This window comes from Egretta garzetta, unplaced genomic scaffold (genome assembly GCF_000687185.1).
Source record: "Egretta garzetta isolate BGI_Z169 unplaced genomic scaffold, ASM68718v1 scaffold638, whole genome shotgun sequence".
Lineage (NCBI taxonomy): Eukaryota > Metazoa > Chordata > Aves > Pelecaniformes > Ardeidae > Egretta > Egretta garzetta.
The window spans coordinates 438,065-452,245 of record NW_009260676.1 but is presented as its reverse complement, the minus strand read 5'-3'; the positions used below and the strand labels follow the sequence as shown (position 1 = coordinate 452,245).

Sequence of the window (14,181 nt, the reverse complement as noted above, 5' to 3'; positions counted from 1 at the left end):
AGAGCTGGTAGGAAAATAGCATCGATCTTTCTCCCTGAAAATGTAAAGCCAGACCTGCGAGGTGCCGTCTCTCTTGGGTACTTCTAAGGCATCGAGGACGAGAGCAGCCAAGCGCCAGTAAGAGGTGACCTTTGCGAGAGGCCCTCGGCACCTCCAGAAAGGTTTCCCGAGCTGGCCCATCAGCGGTGCGCGCATTGCAAATGGCTTTTCGGTGGGATGCGCTCGGGATTCCTGCTTGTAGAAGCATGGTAGGGGCGGGCAGCAGGAGGGGATGCCGGAGCAAAGCTTACGGGTCCTTTTGCCAAATCCTTGTTCCCATCCTGAAGCCCTCGGGGAGGCCAAACTTCCCTTGGCTTGCCCGGGGTGCTCCAGGTTAAAATCTGCAGAATCAGATGTTCTTCTCCACTGGGAAAAGGACCGGCGTTTGTGGCTGTTTGAGACAGGAGCTGCAGGGAGGAAACTTTTGCAGCCATGGCCGGAGCCTCTCCACTGAGCCCCTGAGCCCCAGGAGCGATGGGGGTGGGCGTGGGTCCAGGCACCCTCTGCACCCGGCAGCCCCCTTGCCCACAAAGGGAGCCAGGCAGGCTCTGCACGGTGTTTCGGGGGGGCTGAGCCTCATCCAAGGCAGCAAAGTGTTAGTGGTTCTCTACTTCATGCATTGAAAATCCTGCCTCATGCCCTCGTCAATGTTAAATTTTCCCCTGGGACACCAGCAGCAGCCCTTGGTACTGGGGGTTGGTCTGGGCTGCTCCAGGGGAGCCCTGGGGTCGGATCTGGCCGCAGCCTTGGGCAGCCGGGAGGAGGATGGGTGTCGCCGTCTGAGGGGCTGCTTCCTTGGTTATTATTTATTCAAAAAGATCTTTCTCTGTCGCAGTGTTTTAAACTAAACATGTTGGTGATGGGCTCCAGAGCTGGACCTGCTGCTGATCGTTGGCTCAGCAATGCAGCGGCTGTCAGAGCCGGGGCGGACGGTGGCTGCGACCAAGCCCCACCGCTGCCACCAGTGCTGCGGGGACGCTGGTGGCCGGGAACCTGATGGCACTGCTGGGGGCCATGGCCATGCTCTGGCCCTTTCGGAGGGCTTAACTATGAGAAACGTCCCCCTGCTGACCACCTCTGCCCTGCCAGCCACCAGCTCGCTCTGGTTTCACATTGAAATACGGACACTTACAGAACGAGCAGCGTTTCAGTGTTTTTTCATACAGCATCCACCAAGCCAGGGTCAGAAACAGAGAAAACGGTACAAGTGGAGATGGCAGCAGGGAGGGAGATTTCAGCAGCTGAGTCCTCCCCACTTGCCACGTGTGGTCCAGCCCTGCTAAGATGTGGCTGACCCACAGACGTTGCTGTTTTGTGGGGCATGGACACATCCCTGAAGCACCGATGCCAGAGCGGGTGCTGAAATGTGCCCCCCCACAGTGAGGGAATTACAACGTAGTCATTTTTGTAAAAGACGCAACGTGGTGAAAGCAGAACCCGGCCTCAGACCCAGTGATGCTCAGTGAAATGGCGCGTGGTCCTCATTGACCATTCGCACAAGGCGGGTTGAGCCAAGAGCAGGTCGTAGCCCTCACTGTGACCAGATATGGGACCAGGGTCCCAACCGCAGATTTGGGATGTTCGGCCACGTTGGGATTTAGGGTTTGATTGAGACATGGACTAATTTTGAATCCCAGTATTTGGGATGCTTGGATTCGGGGTGTGGGGATGGACACGGGGGTAGCTCTGCTGTGTGCACCAAGTGCCTTTGCGCCAGAACGGGCCATGGAAACACTGTCTGATGGGACCAACATTCCTGGATCCACCTCTGAGCTACTCCCTTGAAAGAGGTTTGTCCATCTCCGTTTTGCACCTACCTACCCACCCATCTGTCCCTCTGGCTCAGCTATTGCTTCCAAGGTGGTTCAAAGAAAAAAGCACATGTGCTAAGAAAGTGCCAAAAATTTAAGAGTGGCATCTCACCGCTGTGGCCATTGGGTGGACATTCCCCCAGGGACAACTCGTCTCGCCCCCTCATGTGGCTCCTTCCACCTCTCAACGCCCTCCCAGTTTGGCACATCCCTCTCTCCACCCCCTCCGCCGGCGCGGCTGGTGCCAGGAGATCAGCTGGTGCCAGGGGATCGGCCAGCATTCACCAGAGCGGGACCCGACCAGTGGAGTCGGGACAGGCCACGGGTGTGTTTGGTTCGTGATCAACGGCCATCACAGAGAGCGTCCCGAGGACCGGAGGTGAGCGGGGTGGTGGTGGAGGACCCGGGGAAGATGGGACAGGAGAGGGGAGCCACTGGGACCCTTCCTCATCGGCTGGGCAGCGTGGCACCCCACTGCCCGCCCCACTACTCAGGCGAGTAGTCCAACTCGTCGTTGGCGATGAGAGCCTCCGACGGCGGTTTGTGCCTGCCTTTGCTTTTCGACCTGCTACTCGTCCGATGGCTTTCCTTTGCTCCTGCCATTTGCTGGTACGAGAAGCCCTTGTCCTCAGAGGGACCCCAGCCTGGGTAGCCCTCGCCCTCGGTGGCGTAGGAGAAGCCATCATCCACGGAGAAAGGGTCGACATCCACGTCGTAGCGCTGGTAGGTGCTCTGGTGGAGGGCCTCCTCCCGGGCGCTGATCTCCAGCGTGCTGTTCCACATGCCGTAGCCAAAGTAGATGAGCAGACCTGCAGCGGGCAAGAGGGAGAGGGTTGGACCCTGGCTGCCCCCACCAGCCCCACCACCCCAGATAAAACATTGCTATAAACACGCCATGCGCCAAAACAGCACCTGTCCCCCAAAACCCAGGTGAGAGGTGGGTGGGGGATCCTCACCGCCAGCATCCTCCCACCCAGTGCCGGGCTGGCACCAGCCAGTGAAGATTAAGTGTATCTAAACATACCTGTATTTTTTAAGTCGGGCTATTTTGTAGTTGATGCCTGCTCTTCAAACCCGTCGAGCTTGTGTTCTTGGGCTGCCAGTTGTGACCCGAGGGCTGTATGTTTTAAACATCAGCTGGGATCGCTGCTGGCCACGTGATGGTGCCATCTGCAGCTTGAGTGGGACAGCAGCTCCCAGCAGATGCGTGGAGGCTCCCAAGTGCCCGCATCTCCACCCTGCTCCCGTCCCGGCTACCCTTTTCTCTCCGGAGTTTTCTCATGCTTTCAGTCTCTCTCCTGCTGGTGCTCGCAGCCACGGGTGCCCCAGAGTTGTCGGGATGAGTGTGTTCAGTATTAAAACACCTCTGAAATCCCGTCCTCCTCCTCTCAGGGCTTTCATTTCATCTTCTCCCTCTAGCCCTACCTGATCTCACCTTCCTGCACCAATGCTTTCCCCGTAAGCAAATGTATCTGGAGATCTAATTTCCAGTGGATCCTTGGATTAACCTAACCCAGATGTGTGTACAGAAAAACCCAGACTTCTCCACATGCCATGGACTGGCCATGGGGATGGCTTGTGAGGTTAAATCCAGAATCTGTGTGGCAGGACCGCACACCTCTGCCAGAAAAACAAATGGGATGTGCCTCCCCCCCAGGTGAGCGGCCGTGGATATGGCTGGTGGAGTCCATCACACCTCAACTGAGTGGCTTAATTGACTCGTTGCCATTGCTAGCAGCTGAAGAGTTATTGGATGTACCCACAGGGGAAAGCATTTAATGACAGTGGATTAAATTGATGCTTTAGAGTCACTTTGCTTCCAGGTGGAAAGGCTTTCCCTGAATTTGCAGCTTCACCTATTGCCTTTGAGGGCCAAAAAACCACCAAGCATGTCTTCTCCAGCACAAAGAGTGCACGTGGCAGCTACTGTTCAACAGCTCGGCTTGGGGCTAGGGGACTCTCAGAGATGGAGCTGTGCAGGACTGACTCAGGATAACTGCAGTCCTCACCCCGAAGCAGAAAAAGGAAAGGCAAAATGGAGGCAAAATGTGGTGGCAGCCTCCCCCGAAGGGGTGGAAACCGTGAGGCTACTCTAAACTCTCTGAGACACCAGAGGAAGATCCGAGGTCTGTTCCTGCCTCTGCCAACTGAGCTCAAATATCTACAAATGTCAGGAGGCTCCTGAGAAAAGCATGAAGGCTGGTAAGCCCGGTGTGGTGGCCTGTGCCTGCCCACCCCTGCTCCAGGAGGGGCGATTCCCGCCTTTACGGGAGGTGGCAGCTGGCTATGACCTTTGCATCAATCCTCATTCTCTTTCCCCACCACTTTCTCCCTCTCAACCCAGGACCCTGAACCCTGCAGGTGGGGTACTTGGCCAGGGATGGTCCTTTTGGTGGTGGCACCATGCTCAGGGTCTGTCGTCTGCAACCGGGGCTCTTGGGGGCTGCTGCAATGTATATGTTTACCCATAGGGTTATTATTTCTCTGTAAAGACTCCCTGGGTTTGATACTGTCTTGTTGCTTCAGTTCTCTGTAGTCCAGACTTGGGAGCCTCCAGGAGGAGCTATGAGAGCTGCTTTTTTTCTCTTGGGTTTGTGGAGTAAGTGGGTTGCAATGTAAAGCCAGGGAAATTGTGGACATGTCAGGCTCCTGGCTATGTGCCAGGAAGCCTAAATTTGGGTTTAAAAAAAAAAAAAAGTCCACAACAGAGCCTGTAAGTCCCTAGATCCCCCTGCCGTGAAGTTAAGGACTTAGACCAAGAAAAGGAGATATGGTCCACAGATCCCTTGGCTCTGTCTCTCCCAGGGCTGTTGGGGTTGGGCAGCTCTGGGCTTTGGAAACGCAGAGCTGAGATTTTGGCGTGGGCTGCTGAAGAGCTCAAGTGGGTGAAACCGCAAGAAAGCAGGCAGATTTCTGTAGGAAACCTGCCCGCGAGGCAATTTTCAGAACCCACCTACTTCACATCAAAGGATTCATCAAAATAGTCACCTTTGCATGGAGCAGTTTACTTCCATCAAAGTGACATTTTCTGGAGGTGTAATTTTCCATGTAGCTGTGGTTTGGGGGCTTAATTAATGGAGGTTTCTAAGAACTTCAGGATGACAAGGGGCAAATGCAAAGGACTGGATATGTCCCAGCTGAAGAAGCATCAGCCTAAGCACTCTAATTAGGGAAGTTATTATTAACATCCTTTCAAAAGAGTGTAAGTCAAAAAAAATCAAAATAAATGAATCTGGGACTCACCCACAAAACACCAGACGGCAAATCGGATCCACGTGACTGTGGAGAGCTTCAGCATGAGATAGATATTCACCAGCATAGCAAAGGCAGGGACAAAGGGCAGACAGGGTGCCATGTAGGGCAGCTTCTTGGGGTTTTCTGGCTGCTGCAAGATCACAAACACCAGCACGACAATGAGCAGGATCATCAGTACGACGAGGAGGACAGCCCACCAGCTCTGCTCGTAGATGTAATCTGCCCCAAAAATGATGAAGGAGCAGAAGATGAACATCAGGACGAAGAGCAGGAGTACGCAGGTGGTGACTGTGTGGCCGGTGGCCACAGTGGGGCGGTCCATTTTCCCTGGCAGTCCGAGGTGGATCCTCATTGTGTAGTAGCGAGGGCCGATCAACTTCTTCAGCTTGATGAGGTAGATGTTCTCAGACTCATCTGCCTCTATCCCTGAGGTCATGTCAACCGTGCCGTAATTGGGGTGATTCACATTGTAGGTCGATTTATCAGATTTCCCAATTAGCATCTCATTATCCCCCAGCGATGGCAGATTTTTTGCCCCACATGTGTTGGTCGGTGGGCCAGCGAACTCTTCTCCTTCGCTCCCTGGGGAGCAAGCTTCCTTCTCGCAGTCAGCCAGGATGCCCTCCTTCTTCTTGGTGTGCTCCTCGGAGAGGAACTTGACGAAGCCATCGATGTCGCTCTCGGGCTGGTATCGGAGGAGCAGGACACAGACGGAGACCAACGTGTAGGCAAGCAGCGTGCCGATGGACATCATTTCTATCAGGTCCCTCAGGCTGACCAGCAAGGAGAGCAGCGCTGCGAGGAATCCGGAGACGATACAAGCCACTACGGGAGTTTCCGTGTAAGAACTGACATGGGACAAAAATCTGGAGTGCGAAACAGTTGCAGGAGGTTAAAATTGCAGATGGCAGGGGTTCCCTGTTGCAATAACCCTTACTCAGCTGGAGAGGCCAGGCTCAGAGCTGTGATTCCTTCAGCTCTTGCTCCTTTTTGGTGCTTAGGTTCCAGACAGCTGGGGACTGGAAATATCGCTGAGACTGACTCTGGAGTTAGATCTAGGTCTAACCAGCTCTGAAATGGGCACTTGGACACTTGCAAATGAGTGCCAAGATTTTATGCATATAAGCTGCTCTCCTTTGCAAGTAACTCTCAAATTAAATGCTCATCCTCCCATAAGATGAATCTCTAGGTACCAGGAGCAAATTAGAAACTTTTGCATAGATGTCTCCTCAATTTTTTTTTTTCCCCCCCGGGATTTTGCTTTGGTCGTGACCCGTTCTGCAAGCACCGAGTCTGTGCATGCCCGCTGCTCCCTGCTGTGATGGCACCAGACTGTCAGGGTGCAGGACAGTCCCTGTCCCTCCCAGCACGCTTCCCCTCCAGGTCCCAAGGGGGGAAAAAATAAATGCCAGCATGGGCATGACTGACCTGAAGAGCAGCCCGTCACCAGCCATGGCGTAAATGACTCTCGGCATGGGGAAGAGGGAGCCCAGCAAGCTGACTGTCACCCCAGCCACAGACCCGATGGCAACGATGAACTTGGCTGCATAGAAGCCATGGGCGACAAACATTTCCATCAGTGGGGACTCGGTGTCGATGGCATCGTAGGGCACCATCAGCGTAAGGATGATACTCACCTGGGAAAGATGAGAGGAACAGGACACAGGTGTCAGCTGGGTACTCACAGGGCATGGGGGCTGCTTCTCATGGGTGGAAAGCCAAAAAATTTCAAGCTTGATTGGGATTATATCCCTATGCCCCCATGGAGGGGATGTAAAATTCTAGAGGTAAGGCCTCCAAAGGCAACAAGGCAATACCTTGAACATTGCTGCAATGGCGATGCAGAAGGCTGGTGGGTCTCAGGGGGGTTGGTAACACTTGCACTGGCCACGTTCCCATGTGGGGACAGTGCTGCCTGAGCCGTGCACTCCCCATGGGACAGGCCCAAAGCCCAAGATGGCATTGCTTGGGGCAACACTCTGATCCTATTTGAGCCAAAGAGAAATTGGTTTCGAGGGAAGCCCACCATACTGCAGGAGAGGCAGTGGGTGAGTTTCTCTGAAACCATCAGAACAATATTTTCTTTCCTTCAAGACTCAATTTTTTTCTTTTACAGGGAAAATCCCTGAGTACAGACATGGATTTATGGGGGTGCAGAGCAGCTGGGTATCTCTTGTGTGGCCATCCCTGCCCATCTTCCCCTTCACTTGGACCCTCTCCCATACCTCCAGCAGAGGCAGTGCTGCCTTTCCCAAAAACACAAAGACAGGTTGCTGCAATGCTGCTGCTCATTCTGCCTTGCTGCACTTCTAGATGCAAAAATATGTGTGGAGGGGATGAGGCTTGAGTTAAAAAATGTCTGCCACCATCTCCCTGCAGCCAGCAGAGGATCTCGGCTGGGTGGCAGGAGCCTGGGGACAAACCGGGCTGGGGCTGCGGGGAGCCTCGGCCGGACACCACAGTCACACGGAAACAGAGCTGATGTCTCAGTTCCCACCGAAGAAAGGGCCCTTGTCCAAGGGTCAGACCGGCACCCTGGCTCAACGGGGAGGGGAGCCGGGCAGATGCCCAGAAGGGACACACTATAATTATATGTTTGGGGCTTTTTTTGTGCATACATGCATATTTAGGTATGTTTACATAGGCATAGCTTGTACTTACGGACACGTATGCTGTCAAGCATGTGACGAGTGAGGCTGTGATGGCGTAGGGGATGGAGGTGTTGGGACTCTTCGCTTCTTCACCTGTGGTAGCAATGATGTCGAAGCCAATGAAGGCATAGAAACATGTGGCAGCCCCTTTGAGCACCTGTGGGGAGGATCGAGCATCTGAGCGCCCGGAGGGAGGCTGGCACCCAGCCAGGGGGAGGGAACGGGCCAAAAATGAAGGAGCCCAGTTCTGTCTTGTCTGAGCTCAAGGGTGAGTGGGGGCAGACTGGGGGGGGATACACGTAGGGCTGGGCATTCCCATCTAGGGACCAACCCTGGGGACACCCATAATCCAGTGATCTGGCTATGATTTTGATGCATGACACGAGTCACTGGAGGCATCTGCAGCTCCCTCATGGTGCACCACAAACCTGCGCCCACACAGTGCCCGAATCTGGTGGGAGATCCTGGTGGTGACAGAGGAGACAATTAACCAATTTCAGGTTTGCTTTCACAATCCTCCACCCCAAATCCGTTTATATTAGTAGGGATTTGGGGCATGTTTACACATTCCGTCCTAGCAAGATGTCTCATGTGGCAGCAAGATCCGCTAGCAGAGGAAGCAGAGGAGAGCAGCCGGAGTCAGATGTGTGCCGCTTTCCAAACAACCTCCGTTTTGCTTGGAAGCTGCAGATGGGTTAGGACCACATGTTGGAGCGCTTGGATGAGGAATTATTTGTACTGTTTAGTTATAGTTTTGATGTGATTTTTAAAAATATACAATATTAGCAAGGACATTTATAGGAAAGAAACGGCGAAGCACGCTGAAGACTGTGTGGTTGTGAGGGAGCTAATTTGCAGTTGTAAAACCCTCGCAAGCATCCAAGCTAGCTAGCTGGGTATCACGTGTCCATCACATCTCTGTCATCCTGGCTGTCCAGTGATGGAGCACCCAGTAAAACTCACCTCTTTCAGGGGACTGCCCGTAATTACCTTTTTAAACTATCCTTTTTGCTGCCAGGGATCTCATGCTTATGCTGTGGTGGATTTACCTTTACAAAGAGTTTGGGAGATAACCAACCAACCACCTGAAAATGATGGGAAGACCCTAACGGTTTTGATGTGGTTTGGATATGTATCTTTTAAATCTATGGGGTTTTGCCAGGAGGTATTTGTTGAGCTGAATTGGAGGAAACCAGCTATTGTCTATTTTCCCTTTTTCATTTCTATTGTATGGCATAAAAAGCCAAGCACAATCCAAAGGCAAATATGACTTCGGCTCTCAAATGGGCCTCAGTGCTCTCCTCCTCACTGCTGTTCTCTGGTGGAGAGGTATTGATTTACTGAAGGGAGGTGCAGGGGCTGTATGGCAGCTTGGGACCCTTTCAGTAATCAAGACTCTTGGTTTACTTTACTTTCTTGCTTATTTTTCTGCACAAAACCCCGAAGGAGTCGAGCAGTGTAAATCTGAGAAATTATCTTGGGTTTAAGCCAGCTGAGATATTTTCACTCTCTGTTCATCCTTGGATAAAAACCAGTGCAAGCAAGCTAAAAAAGCGAAATACGTCCAAATTCTCAGTAAGCTTTGAGGGAACATCCATAAAATAAGTACTGGCCGGTGGCATTATGAAGTGCTCAAAACAAATGCTTGAGAACATTGTTGTTGAAAACCAGCCAACACAAGTATCTCCCCCTCCGCAGAGGCTGAGCCAGCTGCTCCGGAGCGACCTGTCTCCGATGACCACTGCATTTTGCTCCATTGCCTGACAATTAGCAGCATTTCCTGGTCTGTGCTTCCATGTGGAGTCTGGCTCTCCAGGAAGACATTTGGGAAAAGTTCTGAGTTTATCCTAAGAGCTGGCAGGAGATAGGGGCAAAGCATTGCTGTACCCTTTGGGTTTGGTGGAGCGAGGAGGTCTGTATGCAAGCTTGCGGTGGTGGATGTTGGAGATCCCTGGCCAAAGCACAGGTGGGTTTGGCAGGGCTGAGATTTGGAGAGTGCAGTGGAAGTAGGGTGCATATACCATGAGCAAAGCTGAGCACGTGGCACATGGGTGGCACCACTGAGGTGCTGCATGTTCTTCCGTGAGCCCAGGACTTACCCCCGGCCATCCGAATGGCAGGAATTGCCCTTCAGACCAGTTGTCTCCTTTGACATAGAAGAGACCAGCAATCATGATGAAGATCCAGACTGCCAGGTTAATGACATTGAGCACGTTGTTCAGCCCCACCGAGTTCTTCACCCCCATGGCCACGATGATGGTGACAATGACAGCAATGACCAGAGCAAGGAGGTCAGGGTATGACTCTTCTCCTTTCCCTGGGTAAGAGAAAAGAGGTATGTAACTCTCCATCCATAGCTGGGACCAGCACCTCCAGAAACTCTGTGAGGGCTTTAAAAATGCTTTTTAGACCCTGAGGCTTTGCAGAACTCCTTGATCTCATCGCAAAGGTGATCTCCAGATGCCCTGGCCTCCACTAGCTGAAGCTGTTTTATTAAGGTGATAAATCCTGATGCCTCAAGACGCTGTTACGAGTTTTGGGAGGGCAGCAAATAAACGTTCGGGCCTCAGTTTGCATAACAAGCCAAGTACTCATTAAAAATCAATCAAACGTTAAGCTTTCATGACACAGGTACAGGACGGCCAGCTGTTTTACTTACTGGTAGGAACCATGGACTGTTGCTGGAACTGCTGGTCATAGAGGACCATCAGAGCCCTGAGTTTCTACACGGCAGTGCAGCAGCCAGCAGCTTGCACTCCCTAACACAGCTCTGCATGTGCCTTGATGGGACCGAGCAGAGTGCTTGCCCTGGGCAAAGTGCTCCTGCGCTGTCATTAGCCTCTGACATGCAACTGCTTTTTCTGGGTGCTTATTCTGCCAAATGCCAGCTCATCCCGAAGGGGCTCAAACTACCGTGCATCCCATCCCCCCCAAATCCCGTCTGTGAACTGGACTGCAAAGGCAAAGCACCAGAGGCAGACGGATGGTAAATAATGAATGAAGCCTAATATCCATGTCTGACTACTGACGAGCTTCCAGTTACTTTTCAGGCCCTAATTAACGCAGTTAGCTACGCATGGTGTGACGCACCTAGCCCGTTCAACGTCCCAACGCTGTTGATCATCCAGCGGCTGATGGTGTGGTTGGCCAGCGAGTCAAACATGCTGCTGAGGGCGCTGGCACCTGCGGCCGTGCCGATCAGGTACTCCAGGATGAGGTTCCAGCCGATGAAGAATGCCACAAACTCGCCCACCGTCACGTAGCTGTAGGTGTAGGCAGAGCCCGTGGTCTTGGGGACCCGCACGCCAAACTCAGCATAGCAAACACCTGGTTAGAAAAATACAAAGCAACATAAGAAGAACGTGCTTGGAAAAGGAAGAAGGAAAATTGCCTTGGTCCCACCTGCCTGGAGGTGCCAGGAGGTGCCCAGGGCTGTAGTCAGCATCAGGAGCCCAGAGATATCGCAGGGGGCCATGGTGACCCTCCCTCCCCAGTCACTTGGCTTAAAAAAGCAGCCCATTTTCCCATTAAAATCAAGCTATGGTGGAATCTTTTTGAGGATACATAGTTCAAACTACCCAAATCTTTACAGCCTGTTGCAGAAGAGCCTTCTCACAGGGCTGTGCCCCTGCTGGGGGACCCTCTGGCATGGCCAGCTGCAGCCCCCCCAGACACACAACCGAAGCAGGGGGAAATCCAGGCACAGGGAGCAGAACCGGGCAGCACTGGTGGAGTGGTCCTTGGGGTACTGTTTCCCTGCAGTGGCTGTGATGGTGACGGACACCGCTTCTTCCCCATCCAACGGTGACACCGTAACGTGATTTTTTGCTGAGAATGTTTCTCTCAGAAGTTTTATTTGTGGTATCAATATACTGAAAAGCTGCCAGTGCTTTTGGCTGCAGAAAACATCACAGCCCTGGAGAGGTGGCCACAGTGAGACCCGCCTGAGGATGGTGTTTGGGCATGGGGATGGTTACAGCCATCCCATGGGATCCTGGACCAGTGCTGCCCAGCCTCATCCTAGAGCAAGATGCCCCAGGGGAACTCATGCAAGGCTACACCTCTCCCTGTCCCCAGCGTGCCACCTCCAAACGCTTATCCTGGGTTATTGCTATGCAGATCCAGGCACGAGCGCTGTCCTGATCATCCCTGCCCTCCTTCGTACCCACGCAAGAGGAGCTTGAAGCCATCTTACAGAGAGGATGTAAGTTATTTTAACACTTAAAAATGCTACATGTAAGTCTCATGCTGAAGAATAATCACAAGCCTGACTTTGTAGAAGAGGAAAAGAAAAGCAAAAAGAAGTATTTAAGTGGAACTCTTTGGGAGGAGATTCCAGTGGACTTGAATACTTTCCAAGCTCCTTGTGTACTTACTATGTCAGGATATTTTTCAATAAAAACCTGACCCTGACACATTGCTCTCTTAAAACAGCCATTAGCTTTTATTTAAAAGGAATGGATGGACTTAGTCATAAATTCCCCAAATCTTAGTCAGAGCAAATGCTGGAAGGCCACACGGATTGCTGCATGTTTAACACTGATTAAGCCCCTGCCCCGAAGACCCCAGTTCAGCTCGTATGGGTTAACGGGTTAGGGCTGTTATTACCGTTGTGTAAACACGTAGTAATTATTGAGTTCTTTATCAACTACTTTGCTCTCTTTAGAAGATAATAATTGCTTCAAAATTGCAATCAGTTCAGTATAGGGAGAGGAATGAATAATTTATAAAAACGTTATGAGGTCGCTGCTCTTACTGTAAGAGCATTTTTTGCACAGTACAAACACAGAATTATTGAATCCCTAAGCTGAATTTGGCGGCGCTTCTTCTCTTGGTATTGGAGGATTTTTATCTTCCGTTCACTGTTTAACTTGCATGCAAGGTGCTGGCAGTGCTTTTCAATGGGGCTCTTCAAAACTCGATTTCTGCAAAGCAGGCCCAACTGCAGGAGCAGCAAGAGGTCCCCATCACCCCGCCCTACAGACAGTCATTACCCAAAGCTGATGAAAAATGCATGCCCTCGGCAACGGTAAGGCATTCACAGATATCCACGGGCCTGAATGATTTATGAAACAGGTGCTCTGATGGGGACAAGTATCTCGTTTCTCTCTTTGATGGCCTTAAAAATCATATAATCTTTCTTGTCGGCAGCTCTACTTTTAGTCAATGACAAGATAAGGCTTAAAGACGATTGTTATTGATACAGAATGATAATGGCAAAGCAAAGGTATTAATATGTATAAAATGTTTGAGTTTTCAATTACTCTACTAGGATCCCAAAATAGAAGAGTAATCTTCCACTGTGCGTTACCTACAGCAACATGTTGTGGAGATCTCCATTAGATATCAGCATATATTAAGAAAATAAATTATTTTTTTATCATAGCATGCAGGGGGACACGAGATGCAGGATCTGCCATCCATCCTTGACTGCCACTGGCCTTATCAGGTGGCATTAATGAAATCACTTTGGTTTGCGGTGCTGCAGGTCCTCCATCCGAAATGGGGTTCACAGCACTTCCCTCACTGCTTAAAAAGGAAGTGAGTATCATCGTTTATGAGGGTGCAGATTTTATCTAGGTGCTGATAATATCATAGCTTATTAGGGTGCAGATTTTATCTCACTAATCTGTGTTGCATCAATTGTGTATTATTATTATTATTATTATTACTATTATTATTATTTAATGCAACTGCATAATAAAACTGTGTTACTCAGTTACTCCTTGGCAGCCCCAGCTTTTCGGCACCGCGTCCCCCAGTACCCAGGGAGATGCAGCTCTCCCGGTGCCCCGCACAGCCAGCCCAGCGCCGGGAGCACAGGCAGAGGCTGGGCACGCTCTCCCCACCACAACTCTTTGAATTTGGAGAGAGATTTCTTTTTTTTTTTTTTTCCTCCCAGTCATGAGTGATTGCAAGTTTCTGCAGAAAACAAACCAACACAGTGGTTGTCTGGAAGGGTTTTTACAGAGGAGCATTCCTTTTCCTTGAATATCGGCTACCCCGTGTAATTGGCATGGCAGTCACGATACAGTTATTGACGTTATTCGGAAAGACATAAACACAGCTGAGTGGTTTGGTCCATGATATTGTCCATTCCAAGATCCCATCTACCAAACCCCATTTTTCAGATTCAATTGACCTCTCCATTCTCTGGGTTATCTCATTTGGGTGTAGGAGGCGAGGCAGCCAGCAGCTTTCCATACAGGGCATGTGTATGGGTTAGATGTTTTTGTGTTAACGGTGGCTTGGGGTCACACCGGGCACCCTGACCTGCCTGGTGGGGGCTTTTTCTGGTGAGCAGTACCTCGGCGGGGCAGGAGGAGGGACCACAAAGTCCCCACTGGCTTCAACCTCAACCTCTAGCGCTGCAACAGCCGCTGGGCAGCACAACCAGTGGGACCAGGGGCCGGTGCCAATGCCAC

General features: G+C 51.5%; 1 protein-coding gene across 1 annotated transcript in view; it reads right to left on the bottom strand.

The window, feature by feature from the left end:
• Positions 1–2,336: 2,336 nt before the first annotated feature.
• Positions 2,337–14,181, bottom strand: part of SLC7A14 (solute carrier family 7 member 14) — a 16,700-nt gene continuing 4,855 nt past the window's right edge. Inside the window, exons 2-7 of the mRNA XM_009645760.2 lie at positions 10,847–11,083; positions 9,856–10,073; positions 7,767–7,913; positions 6,534–6,742; positions 5,094–5,971; positions 2,337–2,659 (exon numbers count right to left, since the gene is read on the bottom strand). Coding sequence (XP_009644055.1) covers positions 2,337–2,659; positions 5,094–5,971; positions 6,534–6,742; positions 7,767–7,913; positions 9,856–10,073; positions 10,847–11,083 — 2,012 coding nt within the window. The remainder of the gene's footprint in view (positions 2,660–5,093; positions 5,972–6,533; positions 6,743–7,766; positions 7,914–9,855; positions 10,074–10,846; positions 11,084–14,181) is intronic.